The sequence below is a fragment of the Scyliorhinus torazame genome, chromosome 10 (genome assembly GCF_047496885.1).
Source record: "Scyliorhinus torazame isolate Kashiwa2021f chromosome 10, sScyTor2.1, whole genome shotgun sequence".
In the NCBI taxonomy this organism is placed as follows: domain Eukaryota; kingdom Metazoa; phylum Chordata; class Chondrichthyes; order Carcharhiniformes; family Scyliorhinidae; genus Scyliorhinus; species Scyliorhinus torazame.
In genome coordinates, this window is record NC_092716.1 from 2,335,302 (window position 1) to 2,362,937 (window position 27,636).

The window sequence follows — 27,636 nt, forward strand, 5'->3', positions numbered from 1 at the left end:
GGGAACAGACGAAGCCCACGAGGAATATAAGGAAAATAGAAAGGAACTTAAGCAAGGAGTCAGGAGGGCTAAAAGGGGTCTTGAAAAGTCATTGGCAAACAGGATTATGGAAAATCCCAACGCTTTTTACACTTGTATAAAGAGCAAGAGAGTAGCCAGGGAGAGGGTTGGCCCACTCAAGGACAGGGGAGAGAATCTATGCGTGGAACAAGAGGAAATGAATGAGGTAATAAATGAGTACTTTGCATCAGTATTCATCAAAAAGAAAGACTTGGTGAATGATGATTCTGGGGAAGGGTGTGTAGACAGTCTGGGTCACATTGAGATCAAAAAGGAAGAGGTGATGGGCGTCTTGAAAAACATTAAGATAGATAGGTCCCCAAGGCCTAATGGGATCTTTCCCAGAATATGGAGGGAGGCAAGGGCAGACATTGCTGGGACCTTGACAGAAATCTTTGCATCCTCATTGGCTAGAGGTGAGGTTTCAAGGACTGAAGAATAGCTAATGTTGTTCCTTTGTTAAGAAGGGTAGCAGGGATAATCCAGGAAATTACGGGCCGATGAGCCTTGCGTCAGTGGTAGGGAAATTATTGTAGAGGATTCTTCGAGATGGGATTTACACCCATTTGGAAGCAAGTGGACGTATTAGCGAGAGGCAACATGGTTTTGTGAAGGGGAGGTCATGTCACACTAAATTTTAGTCATGCAGTGTTTTTCAATTTCATTTTGAAATGGTGCTCAGATTTTGAAAGTATGAATGAAGATGAGGAGTTCAATGTGTCTGTCAACTCTCTTATAATATACTCCGAAAAGCCACGAGAGCCTAAAGTCACGTAGACTGTTTCTTGCTCTCTTTAATTAAAGATTCAATTAACGACCTGGATCTGCACCTTAAGTGCTGTAGGCTACAGGGCTATGGACCCGGTGCAGGAAGGTGGGATTAGAGAGGGCATCTGGGTGTCCTCGGGCTGGTATGGACAAGATGGACCGAATGGCCTCCTCCAGTGCTGCAACCTTTCTGTGGTTTCTGTGTTGAAAGCAAATAAACCTTATTGAGAGGGGATTTGTAACTGGATATGGTGGTAAAACTCTCACGAGATATTCTGAATTCCTCAGGTCACGGTCATTCTCATCCTCACCCTCCCCAACTCCATCGCCATCACGGGCAAAAGATGCTGCAGGCGTAAAGACCAAAGCGGGAGTCGGTAGCATTGGCGGAGGTGGAGATGCCCCTGCTCCCACAGGAAAAAGGTAAAATAAATGAGTTACCCCAATTTGTTCAATTGTTGCTAACTTTTGGTTGGCTCTTAAATCGTAATTTGCTCTGTTTGTTTAACCTTTGCTTTAGAGGCGCCAGGTATCTTTATGATACCGCCATGAGGTTCAAGTTCAAGTAATGATCAATAACTCAACGCACCAATTAGTAAGATTCAAATCAAAACACATTTATTATACACAGTAAATCACTACTCATGCATAAACTCTACTCTCTAGACTATTCCTATCACTAAAAGGCTTATACTTAGCTTCGGAATTGGCCCACCAGGTCAGGGGAACAAATGGCCTTTCGTTCAGGTCCTGAGTCTGCAGGATTCAAAAGCTGGTATGGACTGGTAGCTAGGAGCGCCTATCTCGTAGCGTGCGTTGACTTGAGACTTACTTGGTTGGCGGCCGCTGAGACAAGTCATTCTCACGGGTTGATTCAAGTTGCTGAGTGACCCTGCCAAAGAAGGACGATATGAACTTGGGGGCTTTACTTTATAGTCCCCAGGGGCTTCCCGCCCTTCGGGGCGGATCCCGTACCTGGTTCCAAGTGATTGGACTACTTTCCGATCACTTGGATCGATTTCTCCGATGTTGGAGCGGTTCCCTGATCGCTGGGCGGTCCCTAAGTGTCCGTAGGCCTTCCTTTGTCTTGGCTCCTGCTGGCACCGAGGAGTCTGGCTTGGCTTTATCCACCTTAACTGATGCCATTGTGCCTTGGAATCGCTCATTACTATGCAGATGGCTGCTGGTTTCAGTGCTGTCTGGTTTCTTACAGGTTTATATACACATGATTTCTGTATTTGCTAGTCTTTGCCTGTGTTGGCTGAATTTCCCTTCAGCCTTTGCGGTTCTCCATTTTAAGTCGGGAAGTGACCAACCCAGGTGGCTACAAGCCCTCCTTGTGATCCCTAACGCGAAGCGTGATGGATCGCATAACTGAGTTGTCTTCATTCCCTGACCCGGCGAGCACTCTTCTATGGCCTCTACACTGACCATAACTATGCAAGAAAATTTTTTAACTAACATTCTAAGTGACGCTATGTCAAAACAGGGACATGCATTACAAATTTTTTAAAAACGGTACCTCTAACTGTCCTCAATAAACTACACTCACTAAACATTCAGTCATATTAAATTCCTAAACAATACAAAATAATAGCAGCATTTACATTTTTCCTGGCTTGGCAGTCAAGCACAGGGTTGTACAATCTTTCCATTTCTTTATTTACAGAAGAACGCAAACGAATGTCCTTTATTACATATAGATCGAGGGGTCCGGGGTCCTGGGGATAACTGAACATAGGGGATCTTAGTCTGTATACCGGGGTGCGAGCGCGGTAGGCTCTCCTTCTCCATTTCCTCATGCGGATAGTCTGCACGATGCTGCAGAGTATCGCCAACACTAATAGGGATTCAACAAAGAACAAAGAAATGTACAGCACAGGAACAGGCCCTTCGGCCCTCCAAGCCCGTGCCGACCATGCTGCCCGACTAAACTACAATCTTCTACACTTCCTGGGTCCGTATCCCTCTATTCCCATCCTATTCATGTATTTGTCAAGGTGCCCCTTAAATGTCACTATCGTCCCTGCTTCCACCACCTCCTCCGGCAGCGAGTTCCAGGCACCCACTACCCTCTGTGTAAAAAGAACTTGCCTCGTACATCTACTCTAAACCTTGCCCCTCTCACCTTAAACCTATGCCCCCTAGTAATTGACCCTTCTACGCTGGGGAAAAGCCTCTGACTATCCACTCTGTCTATGCCCTTCATAATTTTGTAGACCTCTATCAGGTCACCCCTCAACCTCCGTCGTTCCAGTGAGAACAAACCAAGTTTATTCAACCGCTCCTCATAACTAATGCCCTCCATACTAGGCAACATTCTGGTAAATCTCTTCTGCACCCTCTCTAAAGCCTCCACATCCTTCTGGTAGTGTGGCGACCAGAATTGAACACTATACTCCAAGTGTGGCCTAACTAAAGTTCTATACAGCTGCAACATGACTTGCCAATTCTTATACTCAATGCCCCGGCCTTTGAAGGCAAGCATGCCGTATGCCTTCTTGACTACCTTCTCTACCTGTGTTGCCCCTTTCAGTGACCTGTGGACCTGTACACCTAGATCTCTCTGACTTTCAATACTCTTGAGGGTTCTACCATTCACTGTATATTCCCTACCTGCATTAGACCTTCCAAAATGCAGTACCTCACATTTGTCCGGATTAAACTCCATCTGCCATCTCTCCTCCCAAGTCTCCAAATAATCTAAATCCTGCTGTATCCTCTGACAGTCCTCATCGCTATCCGCAATTCCACCAACCTTTGTGTCGTCTGCAAACTTACTAATCAGACCAGTTACATTTTCCTCCAAATCATTTATATATACTACAAACAGCAAAGGTCCTAGCACTGATCCCTGCGGAACACCACTGGTCGCAGCCCTCCAATTAGAAAAGCATCCTTCCATTGCTACTCTCTGCCTTCTATGACCTAGCCAGTTCTGTATCCACCTTGCCAGCTCACCCCTGATCCCGTGTGACTTCACCTTTTGCACCAGTCTGCCATGAGGGACCTTGTCAAAGGCGTTACTGAAGTCCATATAGACAACATCCACTGCCCTACCTGCATCAATCATCTTTGTGACCTCCTTGAAAAACTCTATCAAGTTAGTGAGACACGACCTCCCCTTCACAAAACCATGCTGCCTCTCAATACGTCAATTTGCTTCGACTACGTAGGAAAGGGAGTACCATGTTATGAGCTTATCACACCATGATGGTGTGGTGTTGCCTGTTACTGGGCTCTGGGTGCTATGGGGAAGTGAATCATTAAAGGCCGGGGGGGGCTGGGGTCAGGGGGTTCGCGCACATTGCAATAACGACGAAATACACATATGACTTCTTCATTGTTGCCTTCTTTCCTTTTTGTCTCCTCCTTTTCGTTTTGTCTCTTTTCCTGGAAGCTTCTGGAGTTCTGTGGGATCAAGCATAGTGTCTGTTACTATCTTGGTTTAATATCTCGTTTGTTAGTATGTCTGCCCGTTAGTGCCAATTCTCCCATTACAATTTGTCACCATGTGTGACTCCCTCATTTTTTTTTTAAACCGAATATTCCGGACAAGACACACTTCAAAAATACTGAAACAGTGCGAGACGTCTCGCAGGCTGTGCGATTTACCATCCAAATGTTTGAGGATGTAAATAGCATAGGGATGGCAACCTAAGGGTTGCCGGAAAACAAACAAACAACTGTTTGAACCAAAAGTGCCGAAATGAGGTGCGTATGGGCCGCGACGGATAAGAATTGGATGGAATCCCTGGGTAGGACGGCGGCCGATGCCGTGTGTGCTCTACCCGAGCGTAGCTGACCAGAGGGGGGGTCCTCGGGCAGGGCGGAGACCAATGCCGGTGGTCGTCGTGGGGGCTGCCTCTTGTGATTACCTTCGAATCAGGAGAGTAGTTATGATTGTTGTATGCCGACAGACTAGTTCCTCTGAACTATTGTCTGGGACAAACCTGTACCTTTAACAGCCAGTGGGCGTTAAAAGAGTGGTGGCGTGGGGCCATGAAAACTTTTAAATTCACATACAACATTTAACATGTACATTAAACAAACAAACATACAACAAACATGGTGCAAGTTCCATCAGAATACAGGACATCGTAAATCACATTTAGACTGGGGTGTAATTAGCATATGGAGGGAGTGCAGCGTGACCGAGGAAGGAGGAGTGAAACAAAAATGAAGTGGCCTTGCTCAGGTAACGCTGCCATGAGAAGTGGTGGGTAAGCACTCACAGTTTGCCTGCGGCAGCTGGGACCTTGTAGCTGCTGTGGGTGGTGTTCTCTTTAATATCTGGGGGCTAATCTAGCTGGTGGGGGTCTCCTGCAATCTCAGGCAAAGTGTCCTGACTGCCCACAGTTGTAACATGACCCCTGGGGCACATAAGGTGGAGCAGGTTCTCTGGTGCATTGTTCCCTTGGGTATGGTTCCCTGGGTGGGGGGGGGGGGGTCGGGGCTGTTGGTGTCTTTGCTGCTTCGGGGGGCATTTGTGGGCTGATTCTGTTGCTGTTTCAGGGGGGCTTGACATTCTCGTGCAAAGTGACCTAATTGTCCACAGTTGTAACATTTCTGTGGGGGGCTGTTCCTTCCTTCATTTACCCATGCGGGGTTCTGGTGCGTCTTAACTGTGTGGATATCTGCCTCTGCCTGCTGCCCTTCGGGTTTCTTAATTATGGGTTTGTTTTGGACAGATTGCTCCCAGGTTCCGGACAATCTTTTTAAAACCCATTTCTTATTGTGGGCTTCCTCTGAGGGGTCATAGGTCGTACAGGCGTTTTGTCCTGCCTCTGGCATGGGAGATAAGGGTGTGGGACCATTTGGCCATACCGTCTTGGGACAAATTGGCGCGTTCTAAGTTACCGAAAACTGCTGTGAAGTGAATCCACAGGCGCCCAGCAAACGCTGTGGGGCGTTCTGTCTTTTTCTGCCTGCACTTATTCAGGCCTTCTACGGGGTCACCTCTGTTGTAGCCCGCGATCGCTGCGTGCATCTCTGCAAGGGTGCCTCCTACATTCTGTGGGTCGGGAAGGGCTGCTACGACCGAAGGGTCTAAACACAAAACTGTGAACTTCACGTGCTCACGCTCATCCAGGCCGTACATGGTCGCCTGCTGCTTTACTCTAGCAACAGGTTTGTTTCGATGTCACTAGCTTTCGGAGCGCTGCTCCGCTAGTGACATCGAAACAAACCTGTTGGACTTTAACCTGGTGTTGTAAGACTTCTTACTGTGCTCACCCCAGTCCAACGCCGGCATCTCCACATCATTACTCTAGCAAAGAAGTGGTGGGGGTCTGAGGTGGGGAGGAACGGTGTGATTTTCTCGCACGCGTTCCGTGTCTCCTTCCGATGTGACTGTGCGGTGGCTGGTTACTGGATTCATTGGTGCCTGAACTATCTGCTCTGTGGGGGGTTGGGGCGCTTTTCTCTTCTGGGGCTTTCCTTGCGCACATGTTCCCTGAACATATCTATGCGCAGTTTCATTGAATTCTTCCCAATCTTCTGTATCTAACTGGGATCCAAAGGTGCTCTGGAATCCATTCTGAACGGAAAGCAAAGACTGCAGTTCCCGGCTTGGGTCACTGTCTGTGCGGAGTCTGCACATTCTTCCCGTGTCTGCATGGGTTTCTTCCGGGTGCTCCGGTTTCCTCCCACAAGTCCCAAAAGATGTGCTTGTTCAGTAAATTAGACATTCTGAATTCTCCCTCGGTGTATCCGAACAGGCACCGGAATGTGGGGACTAGGAGCTTTTCACAGTAACTTCATTGCAGTGTTAATGCAAGTCTACTTGTGACAATCATTATTCTCAAAGTTGTAGCTCTGATCATCAGGAAGCGTGTGCCGTCTGTGATTTTCTTCTCAACTCGATCAGGGATCGCCCCGTGTCTGCATGGATCTCACTCCAATAACCCAAAAAGATATGCAGGTTAGGTGAATTGGCCACGCTAAATTGCCCCTTAATTGGAAAAAAAAATAATTGGGTATTCTAAATTTATTATTTTTTTTAAACTCAAGGTCAGGAATGTCACTGAACGGCTGCAGGGCATCCTAAAGAGGAGGGTGAAAAGACAGAGGTCATGGTACATGTTGGTACCAATGATAGAGGTAGAATTCAGGATGAGGTCTTACATCAAGACTTCAGGGAGCTGGGCAGTAGATTAAAAAGCAGGATCACTAAGATTGTAATCTCTGGATTACTCCCGGTGCCACATGCTAGCGAGTATAGAAATAGGAAACTAGGACAGACAAATACTGGCTCAAGAATTGGTGCAGGAGCGAGGGTTTTAGATTCTTGGATCACTGGGACCTTTTCTGGGGAAGATGGGACATGTAGAAGAGGGACAGTCTACACCTGACCACATCTAATTGGATTGGATTGGCCATGCTAAATTGCCCCTAATTGGACAGCGATGTGCAGGTTAGGTTATGGGGATAGAGTGGGGTGGTCCTAAGTAGAGTGCTTATTCGAAGGGTCAGTGCCGACTTGAAGCGCCAAATGGCCGCTTTCTGCACTGTAGGGATCCTATGACTGAATAAGGAGGAAGAGAAAGGCTTTTAGCAAGTACAAAGGGAGAAATGGGCGGCACGGTAGCACAGTGGTTAGCACTGTTGTTTCACAGCACGAGGGACCCGGGTTCGATTCCCGGTTTGGGTCACTGTCTGTGCGGAGTCTGCACGTTCTGTCCCTGTCTGCGGGGGTTTCCTCCGGGTGCTCCGGTTTCCTCCCACAAGTCCCGAAAGACGTGCTTGTTCGGTGAATTGGACATTCTGAATTCTCCCTCTGTGTACCCGAACAGGCGCAGGAGCGTGGCGACTAGGGGCTTTTCACAGTAACTTCATTGCAGTGTTAATGTCAGCCTACTTGTGAACTCATAAAAGATTATAAAATTCAACTGCGGCCCTTGAGAAATATGGAAGTGCAAGAGGGAACTTAAGAAAGCAATTACAAGAACAAAAAGGGGGCATGAAAAGGACTTGCAAATAAGATTAGGAAGAACCCTAAGATATTCTATAAATACATAAAAGGAAGAGATTAATCTGGGAAAGAGTAGGGTCCATTGGTGACCAAGGTGGCAATATGTGTGTGAAGCTGCAGGACATTGCCACGGTGTTAGATGAATACTTCTCATCGGTCTTCACTCAGGAGAAGGCAGACATAGGTACAGAATTCAGGAAATCGGACTGTGAGGACCTTGAGCAGTTTAACATAGGAAGAGAGTAGGTATTGGAGGTTTTGATGGGCTTAAAAATAGACAAATCCCCAGGGCCGGATGAATTGCATCCCAGGCTGCTGTGGGAGGCGAAGCAGAAAATTGCACTACCCACAATCACATGCGCTTTAACTTTACAAAGTTACTTAATTTTACATATTAATCTGCTATGTGCGACCTTGTCGAAAGCCTTCTGAAAATCTAAATAAACCACATCCACCAGTTCTCCCTGGTCAACTCTACCAATTACATCTTCAAAGAATTCTAGATTAGTCAGGATGCAGGATTTCCCTTCGGCAAATCCATGCTGACTTTAGTTTGTTCTTTACAGCACAGAAGGAGGCCATTCAGCTCATCGTGTCTGCACCAGCTCCCAAAGGAGCAACCAAGCTCGTCCCATTTCCCAGCCGAAGCTCCTAGCCCTCCAGGTTAATCACTTTCAAATATATAACCAGCACTGTTTTGAAACCTCCGATGGAATCCACCTCCACCACCCTCCCAGGCAGCGCATTCCAAACCTCTAACAACTCCCTGAGTAAAGAGGTTTCTCCTCACCTCACGCCGAGCTCTCTTGCTGACCGTCTTGAAATTGTGACCCCCCAGTAATGATATACCAACTAGTAGAAACAGAATATCCTTCTTTTACCCTGTCAAAATTGTTCAGAAGTTTGAACACTTCAATAAAGTCACCCATTAATCTTCTCTGCTCCAAGGAAAACAAGTCCAATTTCTCCAATCTTCCCTTGTATCTAAAATTCCCCTTTCTTGGTATCTTTCTAGTAAATCTCCTCTGCACTCTCTCCATGGCTTTAACATCCTTCCTTAAATAAGGTGCCCAGAACTGAACACAATATTCCAAATGTGGTCTGACCAATGATTTGCAGAGGTGAGCATCACTCCCTTGCTTCTTCACTCTATGCCTCTAGTTATAAACCCAAGGATGCCATAAGGCTTCTTAACAACTGTTTCAACTTGCCTGGCCACCTTCACAGAATTATGCACTTGAGCACCGAGGTCCCTCTGCTCCTGCAATCCCCTCAAACTTGTACCATTGAGCCTGTATTGTCTCCCCATGTTTCTTCAGATAAATTAAATAAATCAAATAATCTTTATTGTCACAAGTAGGTTTACATTAACACTGCAATGAAGTTACTGTGAAAAGCCCCTAGTCGCCACATTCCGGCGCCTTTTCTGGTAGGGAGAATTCAGAATTCTCAGCTGGTACGGGAATTGAACCTGTGCTGCTGGCCTTGCTCTGCATCAAAAACCAGCTATTTAGCCCACTGAGCTAAACCTGCACGACCAAAATGCATTACCCACATTTCGCTGCATTAAAGTTCATCTTCCAGGTGTCTGCCCTTTTGACCAACTTGTCAATGTCCCTCTGAAGTCAACTCAGCATCATCCTCAATTCACTATACTTCCATAGCTTAGTATATGCAAATTTACACATTTTGCCCACTTCTAAATTATTTAGATAAATCAGAAAAAGCAAGGGTCTCAACACTGAGCCCTGGGAAACACCACTGTCCCTCTATACCTCTGTTTCCTATCTCTTAGCCAACTTCTAATCCATGCTGCTAAGGACCCATCAATCCCAAACATTTTTAATTTGTTAACCAGCCTGCCACATGGCACCGTATCAAATGATTTCTGAAAGTCCAAATATACAACATCCACGGCACTAGCTTCAACACAGTAGCACAATGGTTAGCACTGTTGCTTCACAGCGCCATGGTCCCAGGTTCGATTCCCGGCTTGGGTTACTATCTGTGCAGAGTCTGAACGTTCTCCCTGTGTCTGCGTGGGTTTTCTCCAGGTGCTGCGGTTTCCTCCCACAAGTCTCCTAAGACGTACTGTTAGGTGAATTGAACATTCTGAATTTTCCCTCCGTGTATCCGAACAGGAGCTGGAATGTGGCAACTAGGGGTTTTTCACAGTAACTTCATTGTCGTGTTAATGTTAGCCTACTTGCGACAATAAAGACTATTATCCTCTTCCTGTGCCACCTTGTCAAAGAACTCAATTAAAATTGATGTGGAGATGCCGGCATTGGACTGGGGTGGGCACAGTAAGAAGTCTTACAACACCAGGTTAAAGTCCAACAGGTTTGTTTCGAATCACTAGCTATCAGAGCACAGCTCCTTCTTCAGGTGAATGAAGAGGTGGGTTCTAGAAACATATATATAAAGTCAATAATGCATAAGAGATATTTTGAATGCAAGTCTTTGCAGGTAATTAAGTCTTTACAGATCCAGATGGAGCAACTGGAGAGAGTGATAATCACAGGTTAAAGAGGTGTGAATTGTCTCCAGCCAGGACAGTTGGTAGGATCTTGCAAGCCCAGGCCAGATGGTGGGGGGTGAATGTAATGCGACATGAATCCAAGGTCCCGGTTGAGGCCGTACTTGTGTGCGGAACTTGGCTATAAGTTTCTGTTCTGCGTTGTCGCGCGTCCTGAAGGCCGCCTTGGAGAACGCATACCCGAAGATCAGAGGCTGAATGCCCTTGACTGCTGAAGTGTTCCCCGACTGGAAGAGAACATTCCTGCCTGGCAATTGTCACGCGATGTCAGTTCATCCGTTGTCGCAGCGTCTGCATCGTCTCGCCAATGTACCACGCTTCGGGACATCCTTTCCTGCAGCCTGTGAGATCGACAACGTTGGCCGAGTGGCATGAGTATGTACCACGTACCTGGTGGGTGGTGTTCTCACATGTAATGGTGGTACCCATGTCGATGATCTGGTACATCTTGTAGAGGTTGCCCTGGCAGGGTTGTGTGGTGTCATGGTCGCTGTTCTCCTGAACACTGGGTAGTTTGCTACAAACAATGGTCTGTTTGAGGTTGCGTGGTTGTTTGAAGGCAAATAGTGGGGGTGTGGGGATGGCCTTGGCAAGATGTCCGTCTTCATCGATGATGTGTTGAAGGCTGCGAAGAAGATGTTGTAGTTTCTCCGCTCCGGTAAAGTACTGGACAACGAAGGATACTCTGTCGGTTGTTTCCCATGTTTGTCTTCTGAGGAGGTCAGTGCGTTTTTATGCTGTGGCGCGTTGGAACTGTCGATCGATGAGTCGAGCGCCATATCCCGTTTGTACGAGTGCATCTTCAGCGTCTGTAGATGTCCGTTACACTCCTCCTCGTCTGAGCAGACCCTGTGTTTACAGAGGACTCCGCAATATGCTCCCTTACCCCTCTCAGCAATCTAGGATGCATCCCATCCAGGCCTGGAGACTTCTCTACCTGGAATGCTGCCAGCCTTTTCAGGATAATTTCTTTGTCACTATACTGCTCAGTTGCTCAACACCGACGTTTTCAACTGGGCCATTCTCATCATCTCTTTTGGTAAAGATAGAAGCACGGTACTTGTTTAGTACCACTGCCATACCCTCCGCTTCAGTGAGCAGTTTACCCTGCTTATCCCTTTTGGCCCCACTCTATCCTTCACTAATATTTTGCAATTAATATGCTTGGAGAACATATTGCTATTTTTTTTAGCACAGCCTGCCATTCTTTCCTCTTGTTTCTTCTTAGCCTTCCTTATTCCAGCCTTAGCCTCTCCCCTCATTTGAGATACTCTTCCTGTTTTCTATTGCTATTATTATTCCGGCATGCATCATATGCCTCTTTTTCCTTCCTTGTTTTATCCTTAGTCCAAGGTACTGCAACATTGGGTACCCCGTATTTATTTCTCATGGGTATGTACCTAGCTTGCACCCTATTCATCTCTCCTTTGAAAATCTCCCATTTTTCATCCACTGTTTTATCCACCAAAATGTATTTCCAATCAACCTGCTCCAGTTCAACATTTAGACCCTAAAATTTGCCATTTCCCAGCCTGAGATCTTAATTCTGACTGATTTTTATCCTTTTCCAATGAAGTCTGAAGTCAGGCTAACCGGCCTATAATTTCCCGTCTTCTGCCTCCGTCCCTTCTTAAACAGTGGGGTTACATTTGCCACCTCCAGTCCTCTGGAGCCCTTCCTGCCTCCAGTGATTCCTGAAAGATCATCACTAATGCCTCCACAATGTCCTCAGCTATCTCTTTTAGAACCCTGGGGTCCATCTGGTCCAGGTGACTTACCAACCTTCAGACCTCTTAGTTTCCTCAGAACCTTCTCTTTAGTAATGGTCACTGAACTGACCTCTGCCCCTGGTCCTCCTGGAGCTCTGGCATCCCACTGGTTCTTCCACCGTGAAGACTGATGTAAAGTAACTATTCAGTTCCTCTGCCATTTCTTTGTTTCCTATTATTACTTCTCCAGCCAATGTACAGGCCCCCGAGTGGTTCCAGTGGTCCAATGTCTATTTTTGCCTCTCTTTTACCTTTAATACATTGAAAAACCTTTTCCTATCTTCCTTTATATTACTAGCTAGCTTGCACTCATACTTCATCTTCTCCCCCCTTATTGCTTTTTTAGTTGTCCTCTGCTTGCTTTTAAAGGCTTCCAAATCCTCTGGCTTCCCACTAATTCTCGCCACTTTGTATGCTTTTTCTTTAGCTTTTATGCTGTCCTTGACATCCCTCGTTAGCCATGGATGCCTTGGCCTCCCCCTAGCATGTCTCCTCCTCCTCGGGATGAATTTCTGTTGTGCCTCCCTAATAACCCCCAAAAACTCCTGCCATTGTTGTTCCACTGTCTTCCCTGCTAGGATCCTTTTCCAATAAACTCTGGCCAGCTCCTCCCTCATGTTTTTGTAGTTACCCTTATTTAATTGTAACACCGTTACATCTGATTGCAGCTTCTCCCTCTCAAACTGCAGGGTAAATTCTATCATATTGTGGTCACTGCTCCCCAAGGGCTCCTTCACCTTAAGTTCCCTAATCAAGTCTGCCTTATTACACATCACCAAATCCAGAATTGTCTGTTCCCTAGTAGGCTTTGTCACAAACTGCTCCAAAAAAACATCTCTTAAACATTCCACAAATTCAATTTCTTGCGATCCACTACCAACCTGATTTTCCCAGTCCACCTGCATATTGAAGTCCCCCATGATTATTGTAATATTGCCTTTTTTTATATGCCTTTTCTATTTCCTGATTTATTTTCTGCTCCACATCCTGACTACTGCTCGGGGGGCCTGTACATAACTTCCATCAGGGTCTTTTTACCTTTGCAATTCCTCAACCCTACCCACAGAGATTCTATGCCTTCTGATCCTATATCGCTCCTTGCTATCGATTTAACTTCATTCCTTACTAACAATGCAACACCGCCCCCTTTGCCCATCTGCCTGTCCTTTCGATAGGACATATATCCTTGGATATTTAAATCCCAGCGCTGATCCCCTTGCAGTCACGTCTCTGTGATGCCCACAACATCGTACCGGCCAATTTCAATGTGCGCAACAAGCTCATTTACCTTGTTCCGTATACTGACCGCATTTAGGTACAGCACCTTCAATCCTGCATTGACCACCTCCCTTTTCACACTCTCCTCAGTCACTGTATCCAGCACTGTGGCCCTTTTTTGATTTTTGACTATGGCTCCTCTGTCTTACACTTTCCCCCTTACTGTTTTTTGTTTCTGGCCCCGTTTTACTTCCCTCCGACTTCCTGCATCGGTTCCCATCCCCCTGCCACACTAATTTAAACCCTTCCCAACAGCACTAGCAAACACCCCCCCTAGGACATCGGTTCCAGTCCTGCCCAGGTGCAGACCTTCCCGTTTGTACTGGTCCCACCTCCCCCAGAACCGGTTCCAATGCCCCAGGAATTTGAATCCCTCCCTCTTGCACCATCTCTCAAGCCACGCATTCATCCTATCTATCCTGACATTTCTACCCTGACTAGGTCATGGCACTGGTAGCAATCCGGAGATTACTACCTTTGAGGTCCTACTTTTTAGTTCAACTCCTAACTCCCTAAATTCAGCATGTAGTACCTCATCCCAGTTTTTGCCTATATCGTTGGTGCCTATGTGCACCACGACAGCTGGCTGTTCACCCCCCCCCCCCCCCCCCAGAATATCCTGCAGCCGCTCCGAGACATCCTTGACCCTTGCACCAGGGAGGCAACATACCATCCTGGAGTCTTGACTGCATCTGCAGAACTGCCTGTCTATTCCCCTTACGATTGAGTCCCCTATCACTATAGCACACAGGGCTAAATCGCTGGCTTTGAAAGCAGACCAAGGCAGGCCAGCAGCACGGTTCAATTCCTGTACCAGCCTCTCCGAACTGGCGCCGCAATGTGGTGACTCGGGGCTTTTCACAGTAACTTCATTTGAAGCCTACTTGTGACAATAGGCGATTTTCATTTTCGAATTGTTTATTTCCCAAGTTTTATATAATCTGATCATTATTTTCCTGATTTACATCTCGTCTTCCAAGATACTTTCAAACAGTGTCTCCAATTGTCTGGACCATCCGTTTGGGTGACCTTTCAAGAGATACGTTTGGAAGAACTTCTTCACACAAAGGGTGGTAGAGGTTTGAAACCCTCTCCCACAAACAGAGGCTGAAACTAGAACAGTTAATTTTAAATCTGAGGGGCAGCACGGTGGCGCAGTGGTTAGCACTTCTGCCGATGGTGCTGAGGACCCGGGTTCGAATCCCGGCCCTGGGTCACTGTCTGTGTGGAGTTTGCACATTCTCCCCGTGTCTGCATGGGTTTCACCCCCACAACACAAAGATGTGCAGGGTAGGTGGATTGGCCGCGCTAAATTGCCCCTTAATTGGAAAAAATAATTGGCTAACTCTTTAAAAAAAAAATTAAATGTTAAATCTGAGATTGATAGATTTTAGTTAAGCAAAGATATTAAGGGATACGGGCCAAAGGCAGGTGTGTGGAGTTAGGTCACAGATCAGCCATCATCTCATGGAATTGCGGGACAGGCTCGAGGGGCTGAATGGCCTATTCCTGTTCCTATGTTTCTCAAAAAACCAGGCCAATCAAGAGTTGAACCAATGTCTCTGCGCTGGGCTGTTCTGCTCTGGGGGCCAGATCCTAATGAGGTACAGGACAAGGTACTTGACTGGCGCAAAAAAACTTGCATACCAATATGATAGCTTTATCTGCCACACATTACAAAACGTTGAAATATGGCACCTCTGTGGACAGCACGGTGGCGCAGTGGTTAGCACTGCTGCCTCACGGCGCTGAGGACTCGGATTGTCTTAAAAAATATTAAGGTAGATAAGTCCCCAGGGCCTGATGGGATCTACCCCAGAATACTGAAGGAGGCTGGAGAGGAAATTGATGAGGCCTTAACAGAAATCTTTGGATCCTCACTGTCTTCAGGGGATGTCCCGGAGGACTGGAGAATAGCCAATGTTGTTCCTCTGTTTAAGAAGGGTAGCAAGGATAATGCAGGGAACTACAGGCTGGTGAGTCTTACTTCAGTGGTAGGGAAATTACTGGAGAGAATTCTTTGAGACATGATCTACTCCCATTTGGAAGCAAATGGACGTATTAGTGAGAGTGGTTTTGTGAAGGGGAGGTCGTGTCTCACTAACTTGATAGAGTTTTTCGAGGAGGTCACAAAGATGATTGATGCAGGTAGGGCAGTGGATGTTGCCTATATGGACTTCAGTAAGGCCTTTGACAAGGTCCCTCATGGTAGACTAGTACAAAAGGTGAAGTCACACGGGATCAGGGATGAGCTGGCAAGGTGGATACAGAACTGACTAGGTCATAGAAGGCAGAGAGTAGCAATGGAAGGATGCTTTTCTAATTGGAGGGCTGTGACCAGTGGTGTCCCACAGGGATCTGTGCTGGGACCTTTGCTCTTTGTAGTATATATAAATGATTTGGAGGAAAATGTAACTGGTCTGATTAGTAAGTTTGCAGACGACACAAAGGTTGGTGGAATTGCGGATAAAGATGAGGACTGTCAGAGGATACAGCAGGATTTAGATTGTTTGGAGACTTGGGCGGAGAGATGGCAGGTGGAGTTTAATCCGGACAAATGTGAGGTAATGCATTTTGGAAGGTCTAATGCAGGTAGGGAATATACAGTGAATGGTAGAACCCTCAAGAGTATTGAAAGTCAAAGAGATCTAGGAGTACAGGTCCACGGGTCATTGAAAGGGGCAACACAGGTGGAGAAGGTAGTCAAGAAGGCATACGGCATGCTTGCCTTCATTGGCCGGGGCATTGAGTATAAGAATTGGCAAGTCATGTTGCAGCTGTGTAGAACCTTAGTTAGCCACACTTGGAGTATAGTGTTCAATTCTGGTCGCCACACTACCAGAAGGATGTGGAGGCTTTAGAGAGGGTGCAGAAGAGATTTACCAGAATGTTGCCTGGTATGGAGGGCATTAGCTATGAGGAGCGGTTGAATAAACTCGGTTTGTTCTCACTGGAACGAAGGAGGTTGAGGGGAGACCTGATAGAGGTCTACAAAATTATGAGGGGCATAGACAGAGTGGATAGTCAGAGGCTTTTCCCCAGGGTAGAGGGGTCAATTACTAGGGGGCATAGGTTTAAGGTGAGAGGGGCAAGATTTAGAGTAGATGTACGAGGCAAGTCTTTTACGCAGAGGGTAGTGGGTGCCTGGAACTCGCTACCGGAGGAGGTGGTGGAAGCAGGGACGATAGTGACATTTAAGGGGCATCTTGACAAATACATGAATAGGATGGGAATAGAGGGATACGGACCCAGGAAGTGTAGAAGATTGTAGTTTAGTCGGGCTGCATGGTCGGCACGGGCTTGGAGGGCCGAAGGGCCTGTTCCTGTGCTGTACATTTCTTTGTTCTTTGTTTGATTCAATCCCTGTCCTGGGTCACTGTCTGTGTGGAGTTTACATATTCTGCGTGGGCCTCACCCTCACAACCCAAAGATGTGCAGGGTAGGTGAATTGGCCATGCAAAATAGCCCCTTAATTGGAAAAAAAGAATTGGGGACTCTGAATTTAATTTTTTTTTTAAAGAATTATGGCTCCTTTAACATTGTAAAAGTAGCACGTCAAATTCAGTTTTTGTGATCTTAGCAGTGAAACTGTGCTAAAAGGTATTTGTAAGGACTTGCAGAGGGGACTTCTGAGTCTTGCACAACACGTTTAGTAAGTTGGTCACACCGCAGGTGGAAATTACTCAGGGAGATAGAAAAGGGGAATCTTCCTTTATGGGCTTCAAGCAGAGAAGCTTAAGGGGAGATTTAGTTATGAAGAGATTTGGTTGAGTTAGTGAAGAGAGACCATGGGCGGGATTCTCTGATCCTGAGGCTAAATGTTGACGCCGTTGTAAATGCCATCGCGTTTTACGATGGCGTCAACAGGCCCCCAGGATCAGCGATCCTGCGCCCTACAGGGCGCCAGCATGGCACTGAAGAGACTCACTCAGCTCCAGCTGCCAATACTGGCGTCAAACGGGCGCCGTGGGTCTGCGCATGTGCGCTACGGCCGGCGCGAACTCGCACATGCGCATTACGACCGGCGCAAACTCGTGCACGCGCTAGTTTCCTTATCCGCGCCAGACCCGACGCAACATGGCATACAGCTGCAGGGCCCGGCGTGAAGTAAAATAGGCCTCCACCAGGAGAAGCTGGCCCGCCGATCGGTAAGTCCCGATCGTGGGCCAGGCCACGGTGGAGGCCCCCCAGCCCCCCGTGGTCGGATCCCCCCCACACCAGGCTGCCCCCCCACATGATGAACGGCGAGGTCCCGCCGGGTAGGACCACATGTGAATGGCACCAGCGGGATTTGGCCCATCTCAGCGGCCACTCGGCCCAACACGCGCGGAGAATCGCATGGGGGGGGGGGGGCGCCACGTAGAGCGGCTGGCGCCAATTCTCCAGTGACTGGAGAATCGGCGGACCGGTGTCACGTGAATCCCCCCCCCCCCCCCCCCCAGGCTATTCTCCAACCCAGCCCGGGGTCAGAGAATCCTGCCCCGTATTCTGTGGCAGAAAGGTAAGTCAGCAGAGGACCGTGATTTACAGTAACTGGAAATTGAACATGAGGGGAAATTTACACAATGAATGATGACCTGGAATGCATTGTGGAAGGGTGATGGGAGCAATTTTAATTGTTACTTTCATTGGGAATTGAATAAATACTTGAAAAGAAAATTTTTACAAAGCTATGGAAAAAGGGCATATGGGAAGTGGGATTAAGTGAATAGCTCTTTCAAAGAGCCTACACATAACGATGAGCCGAATGACCCCCTTCTGTTTGTATATGATTCTGATCATTCTCTTTTTTTTAATAAATATTTTATTGAAAATTTTTGGCAACCAACACAGTACATTGTGCATCCTTTACACAATATTATAACAACACAAATAACAATGACCTATTTTATAAACAAAAAATGAATAAATAATAAATAACAAAAATGAAAACTAACCCTAATTGGCAACTGCCTTATCACAAGTAACACTCTCCAAAAACATAATTTAACAGTCCAATATATAATTATCTGTCGCAACGACCTGTACATATTATACAGCATATATTAACAACCCTGAGAGTCCTCCCCCCCCCCCCCCCCCCACGAACTTAATCCGCTCTAGCTTTATAAACCCTGCCATGTCATTTATCCAGGTCTCCACCCCCGGGGTTTGGCTTCTTTCCACATTAACAATATCCTGCGCCGGGCTACTAGGGACGCAAAGGCCAAAACATCGGCCTCTCTCGCCTCCTGCACTCCCGGCTCTTGTGCAACCCCAAATATAGCCAACCCCCAGCTTGGTTCGACCCGGACCCCCACTACTTTTGAAAGCACCTTTGTCACCCCCATCCAAAACCCCTGTAGTGCCGGCCATGACCAAAACATATGGGTATGATTCGCTGGGCTTCTCGAGCACCTCGCACACCTATCCTCCACCCCAAAAAATTTACTGAGCCGTGCTCCAGTCATATGCGCCCTGTGTAATACCTTAAACTGAATCAGGCTTAGCCTGGCACACGAGGACAACGTGTTTACCCTGCTTAGGGCATCTGCCCACAGCCCCTCCTCGATCTCCTCCCCCAGCTCTTCTTCCCATTTCCCTTTTAGTTCATCTACCATAGTCTCCCCTTCGTCCCTCATTTCCCTATATATATCTGACACCTTACCATCCCCCACCCATGTCTTTGAGATCACTCTGTCCTGCACCTCTTGTGTCGGGAGCTGCGGGAATTCCCTCACCTGTTGCCTCGCAAAAGCCCTCAGTTGCATATACCTGAATGCATTCCCTTGGGGCAACCCATATTTCTCGGTCAGCGCTCCCAGACTCGCGAACTTCCCATCCACAAACAGATCTTTCAGTTGCGTTATTCCTGCTCTTTGCCACATTCCATATCCCCCATCCATTCCCCCCGGGGCAAACCTATGGTTGTTTCTTATCGGGGACCCCCCCCAAGGCTCCAGTCTTTTCCCTATGCCGTCTCCACTGTCCCCAAATCTTCAGTGTAGCCACCACCACCGGGCTTGTGGTGTAGTTCCTCGGTGAGAACGGCAATGGGGCTGTCACCATAGCCTGTAGGCTAGTCCCCCTACAGGACGCCCTCTCTAATCTCTTCCACGCCGCTCCCTCCTCCCCTCCCATCCACTTACTCACCATTGAAATATTAGCGGCCCAATAATACTCACTTAGGCTCGGTAGTGCCAGCCCCCCCCCCCTATCCCTGCTACGCTGTAAGAATCCCTTCTCACTCTCGGGGTCTTCCCGGCCCACACAAAACCCATGATGCTCTTTTCAATCCTCTTTAAAAAAGCCTTCGTGATCACCACCGGGAGGCACTGAAACACAAAGAGGAATCTCGGGAGGACCACCATCTTAACCGCCTGCACCCTCCCTGCCAGTGACAGGGATACCATATCCCATCTCTTAAAATCCTCCTCCATTTGTTCCACCAACCGCGTTAAATTTAACCTATGCAATGTGCCCCAATTCTTGGCTATCTGGATCCCCAGGTAACGAAAGTCCCCTGTTAGCTTCCTCAACGTTCGGGCCTCTATTTCTCTACTCTGCTCCCCTGGATGCACCACAAACAACTCACTTTTCCCCATGTTCAATTTATACCCTGAAAAATCCCCAAACTCCCCAAGTATCCGCATTATTTCTGGCATCCCCTCCGCCGGGTCTGCCACGTATAGTAGCAAATCGTCCGCATACAAAGATACCCGGTGTTCTTCTCCTCCTCTAAGTACTCCCCTCCACTTCTTGGAACCCCTCAACGCTATCGCCAGGGGCTCAATCACCAGTGCAAACAATAATGGGGACAGAGGGCATCCCTGCCTTGTCCCTCTATGGAGCCGAAAATATGCAGATCGCCGTCCATTCGTGACCACGCTCGCCATCGGGGCCCTATACAACAGCTGCACCCATCTAACATACCCCTCTCCAAAACCAAATCTCCTCAATACCTCCCACAAATAATCCCACTCCACTCTATCAAATGCTTTCTCGGCATCCATCGCCACTACTATCTCCGTTTCCCCCTCTGGTGGGGCCATCATCATTACCCCTAACAGCCTCCGTATATTCGTGTTCAGCTGTCTCCCCTTCACAAACCCAGTTTGGTCCTCGTGGACCACCCCCGGGACACATTCCTCTATTCTCATTGCCATTACCTTGGCCAGGATCTTGGCATCTACATTTAGGAGGGAAATAGGTCTATAGGACCCGCATTGTAGCGGGTCCTTTTCCTTCTTTAAGAGAACCGATATCGTTGCTTCAGACATAGTCGGGGGCAGTTGTCCCCTTTCCTTTGCCTCATTGAAGGACCTCGTCAATACCGGGGCGAGCAAGTCCACATATTTTCTATAGAATTCGACTGGGAATCCATCCGGTCCCGGGGCCTTTCCCGCCTGCATGCTCCTAATTCCTTTCACCACTTCTTCTACCTCGATCTGTGCTCCCAGTCCCACCCTTTCCTGCTCTTCCACCTTGGGAAATTCCAGCCGATCCAAGAAGCCCATCATTCTCTCCCTCCCATCCGGGGGTTGAGCTTCATATAATTTTTTATAAAATGTCTTGAACACTCCATTCACTCTCTCCGCTCCCCGCTCCATCTCTCCTTCCTCATCCCTCACTCCCCCTATTTCCCTCGCTGCTCCCCTTTTCCTCAATTGGTGTGCCAGCAACCTGCTCGCCTTCTCCCCATATTCGTACTGTACACCCTGTGCCTTCCTCCATTGTGCCTCTGCAGTGCCCGTAGTCAGCAAGTCAAATTCTACATGTAGCCTTTGCCTTTCCCTGTACAGTCCCTCCTCCGGTGCTTCCGCATATTGTCTGTCCACCCTCAAAAGTTCTTGCAGCAACCGCTCCCGTTCCTTACTCTCCTGCTTCCCTTTATGTGCCCTTATTGATATCAGCTCCCCTCTAACCACCGCCTTCAACGCATCCCAGACCACTCCCACCTGGACCTCCCCATTATCATTGAGTTCCAAGTACTTTTCAATGCACCCCCTCACCCTTAGACACACCCCCTCATCCGCCATTAGTCCCATGTCCATTCTCCAGGGTGGGCGCCCTCCTATTTCCTCCCCTATCTCCAAGTCTACCCAGTGTGGAGCGTGATCCGAAATGGCTATAGCCGTATACTCCGTTCCCCTCACCTTCGGGATCAACGCCCTTCCCAGCACAAAAAAGTCTATTCACGAGTAGACTTTATGGACATAGGAGAAAAACGAGAACTCCTTACTCCAAGGTCTGCTAAATCTCCACAGGTCTACACCTCCCATCTGCTCCATAAAATCTTGAAGTACATTGGCTGCTGCCGGCCTCCTTCCAGTCCTGGACTTCGACCTATCCAGCCCTGGTTCCAACACCGTATTAAAATCTCCCCCCATTATCAGCTTTCCCATCTCTAGGTCCGGAATGCGTCCTAGCATCCGCCTCATAAAATTGGCATCATCCCAGTTCGGGGCATATACGTTTACCAAAACCACCGTCTCCCCCTGTAGTTTGCCACTCACCATCACGTATCTGCCCCCGTTATCCGCCACTATAGTCTTTGCCTCGAACATTACCCGCTTCCCCACTAATATAGCCACCCCCCTGTTTTTCGCATCTAGCCCCGAATGGAACACCTGCCCCACCCATCCTTTGCGTAGCCTAACCTGGTCTATCAGTTTCAGGTGCGTTTCCTGTAACATAACCACATCTGCCTTAAGTTTCTTAAGGTGTGCGAGTACCCGTGCCCTCTTTATCGGCCCGTTCAGCCCTCTCACGTTCCACGTGATCAGCCGGGTTGGGGGGCTTCCAACCCCCCCCCCCCCCCCTTGTCGATTAGCCATCACCTTTTTCCAGCTCCTCACCTGGTTCCCACGCAGCTGTATCTCCCCCAGGCGGTGCCCCCCCCGCCCATCCCCTCCCATAACCAGCTCCCCCCTCTCCCATAACCAGCTCCCCCCTCTCCCCAGCAGCAGCAACCCAGTAATTCCCCCCTCCCACCCCCCCCCCCCCGCTAGATCCCCCGCTAGCGTAATTACTCCCCCCATGTTGCTCCCAGAAGTCAGCAAACTCTGGCCGACCTCGGCTTCCCCCCGTGACCTCGGCTCGCACCGTGCGACGCCCCCTCCTTCCTGCTTCTCTATTCCCGCCATGATTATCATAGCGCGGTAACCAAGCCCGCGCTTCTCCCTTGGCCCCGCCCCCAATGGCCAACGCCCCATCTCCTCCACCTCCCCTCCTCCCCCCATCACCACCTGTGGAAGAGAGAAAAGTTACCACATCGCAGGATTAGTACATAAAACTCCTCTTTCCCCCCTTTTTAACCCCCCTCTTTGCCCCCCACATTCGCCCCACCACTTTGTTCAAACGTTCTTTTTAATAACCCGCTCATTCCAGTTTTTCTTCCACAATAAAAGTCCACGCTTCATCCGCCGTCTCAAAGTAGTGGTGCCTCCCTCGATATGTGACCCACAGTCTTGCCGGTTGCAGCATTCCAAATTTTATCTTCTTTTTATGAAGCACCGCCTTGGCCCGATTAAAGCTCGCCCTCCTTCTCGCCACCTCCGCACTCCAGTCTTGATAAACGCGGATCACCGCGTTCTCCCATTTACTGCTCCGAGTTTTCTTTGCCCATCTAAAGACCATTTCTCTATCCTTAAAACGGAGGAATCTCACCACTATGGCTCTGGGAATTTCTCCTGCTCTCGGCCCTCGCGCCATCACTCGGTATGCTCCCTCCACCTCCAACGGACCCGCCGGGGCCTCCGCTCCCATTAACGAGTGCAGCATCGTGCTCACATATGCCCCGACGTCCGCTCCCTCCACACTTTCAGGAAGACCAAGAATCCTCAGGTTGTTCCTCCTTGCGTTGTTCTCCAGTGCCTCCAACCTTTCCACACATCGTTTCTGATGTGCCTCATGCGTCTCCGTCTTCACCACCAGGCCCTGTATGTCGTCCTCATTCTCGGCTGCCTTTGCCTTCACGACCCGAAGCTCCCGCTCCTGGGTCTTTTGTTCCTCCTTTAGCCCTTCGATCGCCTGTAGTATCGGGGCCAACAGCTCTTTCTTCATTTCCTTTTTGAGCTCTTCCACACAGCATTTCAAGAACTCTTGTTGTTCAGGGCCCCATGTTAAACTGCCACCTTCCGACGCCATCTTGGTTTTTGCTTGCCTTCCTTGCCGCTGTTCTAAAGGATCCACTGCAATCTGGCCACTTTCTCCTCCTTTTTTCATCCGTATCCAGGGGGGATTCCCTTCTGGTTTACCGCACAGTGTTTTTAGCCGTCAAAATTGCCGTTGGGGCTCCTATCAAGAGCCCAAAAGTCCGTTTCACCGGGAGCTGCCGAAACGTGCGACTCAGCTGGTCATCGCCGCACCCGGAAGTCATTCTGATCATTCTCAGCATCAGAATTGGTACAGCAGAGGAGATGGTATTTTGGCCTGTCACGTCTGCACCTGCTGTCCCAATGAGAAGCTCACCTAGTTCCATTCTCCTGCCTCCTCCCTGTAACCATGCATATTCTTCCTTTTCAGATAACATTCAAAAAATAATTACTGTTTTGAACCCACCTCCACCACATCTCGGGCAATGCATTCCAGAACCCAACCATTCGCTGCATGAAAACATTTTACTCCTATCCCTATTGCTTCTTTTACAAATTACATTAAATCTGTGTCCTCTCATTCTTGATCCTTTCATGAGTGGGAACAATTTCTCCCGATTGTTACAACATCCTGGGCTAGTGCGCAGTCAATTCCAACCCCATTTGGCCTGGAGTCATAATACAAGTGAAATTAGATTTTAAATTAATACCCATGGCTTTAGCGGAGTTAAATTAACCAGAGTCGCCAGGTTTGTAAATTTAGACACAAGTGACCTTTTATTATGTACAGTATTATGATTAAACGGACAGAAATTGAATACCCCTTTCCCAATTACCTAACTGACTATCGAATATCCCTTTCCTAGCTGTCGAATACCCTTTTCCCAACTACCTGACTATTGAATACCCCTTTCTAACTTCACCCTTTCTCTACATGTTCAAGAGTGGGAAGGGTGGTTGAAAGGTAAAGTAAATATTAATAAAATAAGAGGATAAGGATCTTTGATTCAAACGGACGTCTTCCAGTTAATTTCTTTCTCGCTTACCTTTAATGCGACAGGTGAGCCTGCTTGGTCCTCATGATCTCACTCCAATTAGATTCACAGATGGAGAGGGCACTCAGCACTGAATACCCCTGGGAGATGCTACTCCAGAATGCTGACAACCTCATGGGCTTGTGGTGTGTTTTTCATGTGCTGTCACAGGTCAGGTGCAGCAGCTCAGTCTCCTCATTTGGAGTCCGCTGTAAGTTCATAACTGACTCTGGGGTCTCCAACTCAAAGGGATTTTTAACCCACCTCTTCTCTTTCAAAATCTGAAACTTGTCCTCTGGAAAGTGGTGGCAAAACCTGTTGTCAGCGCAGCCGGGTGCGACTGGATAAGGTTTTCTAGCCTATCGGCAGTTCCCTTATTAACACTGTTTTTTCAATGTGCTGTAGCAGAGTGGGGAGCATGTTTTGGTTTTGTACTCGCAAGTACCAAACCTCTTTGTAGGCTGTTCACCGGAGGTCCTGGAGCTCTGTACACTAACAGAGCTAATTCTAACACTGCTCTATACTGTCATGGACTCTCTTGATCAGCTCTCTCCGGATTCCAATGTGAGATCCTAGTCAGTAAGTACTCTGCCTATGTGTGTCTCTGGCCGTCACTTGTAACAAAACAATCCAGCTTCACGGCTAGCAGCTAGAAAATGGAAGAAGCTCACCTCCGTGATTTTGCACCAAAAGCACATATGTACAAGGCGCTTGACGCCAAGTGTACTTGCAGGGGGGGCAGCACAGTGGCGCAGTGGGTTAGCCCTGCTGCCTCACGGCGCAAGGTCCCAGGTTCGATCCCAGCTCTGGGTCACTGTCCGTGTGGAGTTTGCACATTCTCCCCGTGTTTGCATGGGTTTCACCCCCACAACCCAAAGATGTGCAGGGTAGGTGGATTGGCCGCGCTAAATTGCCCCTTAAGTGGGAAAAAATGAATTGGGTATTCTAAATCTATTTTTTAAAAGTGTACTTGCAGGGCGTGTGACCTGCTCACTGTTGCCTTTTATGTTTGAAAGACTGCACAGCTGATAATGTAGCCGTTCTCCTTTTAAATGCTAGTATCAGCCGCTGTTTCGGTTTAAATGCCAGTAACGGCGTTGGGTGCTCCTTTCGGAATCGGGAACACCGCGACCGATCGCTCCGTGACCCTTCTGACAACCATCCAGGGCCTACCCGCAGGTCACGACCCACACTTTGAGAAAGCTTGGTCTAGGATACTGTGCTTTATTAATTGCTCGCTCCATCTGTCCTGCCACTTTCAATGGCTTCTGTACCTCTCCACCCGGGTCTCTCTGCTCCTGCACCCCTTTTAGAATTGTATCCCTTATTTTATATTGCCTTCTGTGTCCTTTCTTCAAAAATGGATCACTTCACATTTCTCGGCATTGAACTTCTTCGCTACCTGTCCACCCATTCCAGCAGCATCTTGGAGCAACAGGACTACAGTGAATCAGAATGACTTAATCAACACGGCAGAAATTATACAATGATGTAATTCTGTTGGATATTCAGGTTTCACAACCGGAAACTTCTACCTCATTTACCTCATCCCATTAGAGACGTAATGATAATTTACATGGATATCACAGTTTTAAAGATAGCAATCAATAAACAGAATTAATGCGTGGGAGTAATTAATGCTTAGGGTTCACATTTGAACTACTTTCTTTTGATGCGTGTACTCGAGCCTTGATGAGTTAATTGAGCTGTCCTGTCACACAATCTCCTAGAACTGTAAGCGCTGCATTTAAAACCATCAGAAATGTTGTTTATTGAGATATATGCACAAGAAAGTTGCTGTGAAATGATGCCAGGCCATGTTGTGTTGTATTTCTCACTGCAAGGAAGCTTTCCATCAGTCAGTTCAGTGAGCTCAGTTCTTGGGCATTGCAACTCAGCACATGAAGCCGGGAAACACTGATATCCCAAACAGGCGCCGGAATGTGGCGACTAGGGGATTTTCACAGTAACTTCATTGCAGTGTTCATGCAAGCCTACTTGTGACAATAAAGATTATTATAATATCAAGCTCGGTTAATCTTACGGTTATCAGCCATAAATTGGCTTGGTTATTGGTTTATTTACAAATGAGTAATCAGCTCAGCTATTGGCCTGTAATTGGATATTATTCATACGCTCTAATCAAGATCTCATAATTTATTTTCTTTTTCTCCTAACAGTGAAAAAACGGTGAAGAAACTGCCATCACCACAGCCAGCTGGACACACCACAGGGGCAAAGGTTCCAAAGACCCCTGTAGAGGGCCCAAAACCTCCTGAAAACAGAGAAGTACGAAAGAAGGAACGACAGCCCCGGACCCCACCTAGGAGGTTTGAAGACGTTTTAGATGCAATATCACTTTTGGATAAGCTAATTTATAATTTAATGTTACAAATCAAAACAAGGGGTCGCGTACTGTGAGTACGGGAGCGTCTGCATTTTCACGAGTTCTGGCTCTATTTGTCTTTTAATCCTTTTTTAAAAAATCCTGCTGGTGCACAGTCCATAATTACTTGATTTTGTGGTGTATGTCTTGTACTATGTCCCTGGAAAATCGTGGCTGGATTTTGGCGATTTGAGAGTTGGTTGCCGTGCTCGCGGAACCTCAATTAGAGGGCTGGATGTTTGAGGTTTGACAGAGCATGTTGGATCCGGTCCTCGAGCCCAGGGTCTGTTGGAGACCCTGACCACTGGTCTCACATTGTCAGGTCCTCGATGCTCGCCGTGAGGTATTGGAGGCGAATGGATACGTCTGGTCGTTGCCTCCTGCTGGGGTCTAGGTTTCCTGCTGCCTAGCGTCGGGATGACGGCGTGGCGGAGGTGTTGGTGCTTTGTTCGCTGGAGCTTTGGAGGGATCCTGAACCTTGCTCGACAATCCTGTCACAGCTTTGGTTTTGCTGAGCTCCATAGATAGTGTTATTATCCTGCAGTTCGTCAATAATCCTGAACCTTATTCCCTGGTGATTATTCTCTTGATTTTATGATACTATCTTTTTTCCTGACAAGGGTGTATGATGCCTGAGTGCAGAGGAGGGGGCTCCCTATTATGGCAAACACCATACTGAGTTGGTAGTGTGACATAAAGGTTGTGCATAACCGTGCCTTTTTTATGTGCTGTAATCCTTGCATTTACAAAGAG

At 47.8% G+C, this 27,636-nt stretch overlaps 1 protein-coding gene across 8 annotated transcripts in view; it reads left to right on the forward strand.

The window, feature by feature from the left end:
* Positions 1-27,636, forward strand: part of zc3h18 (zinc finger CCCH-type containing 18) — a 319,920-nt gene that overhangs the window by 258,664 nt on the left and 33,620 nt on the right. For all 8 annotated transcript variants that reach the window (XM_072517731.1, XM_072517738.1, XM_072517736.1 and 5 more), the window contains 2 exons: positions 1,117-1,251; positions 26,678-26,827. In XM_072517731.1, coding sequence (XP_072373832.1) covers positions 1,117-1,251; positions 26,678-26,827 — 285 coding nt within the window. The remainder of the gene's footprint in view (positions 1-1,116; positions 1,252-26,677; positions 26,828-27,636) is intronic.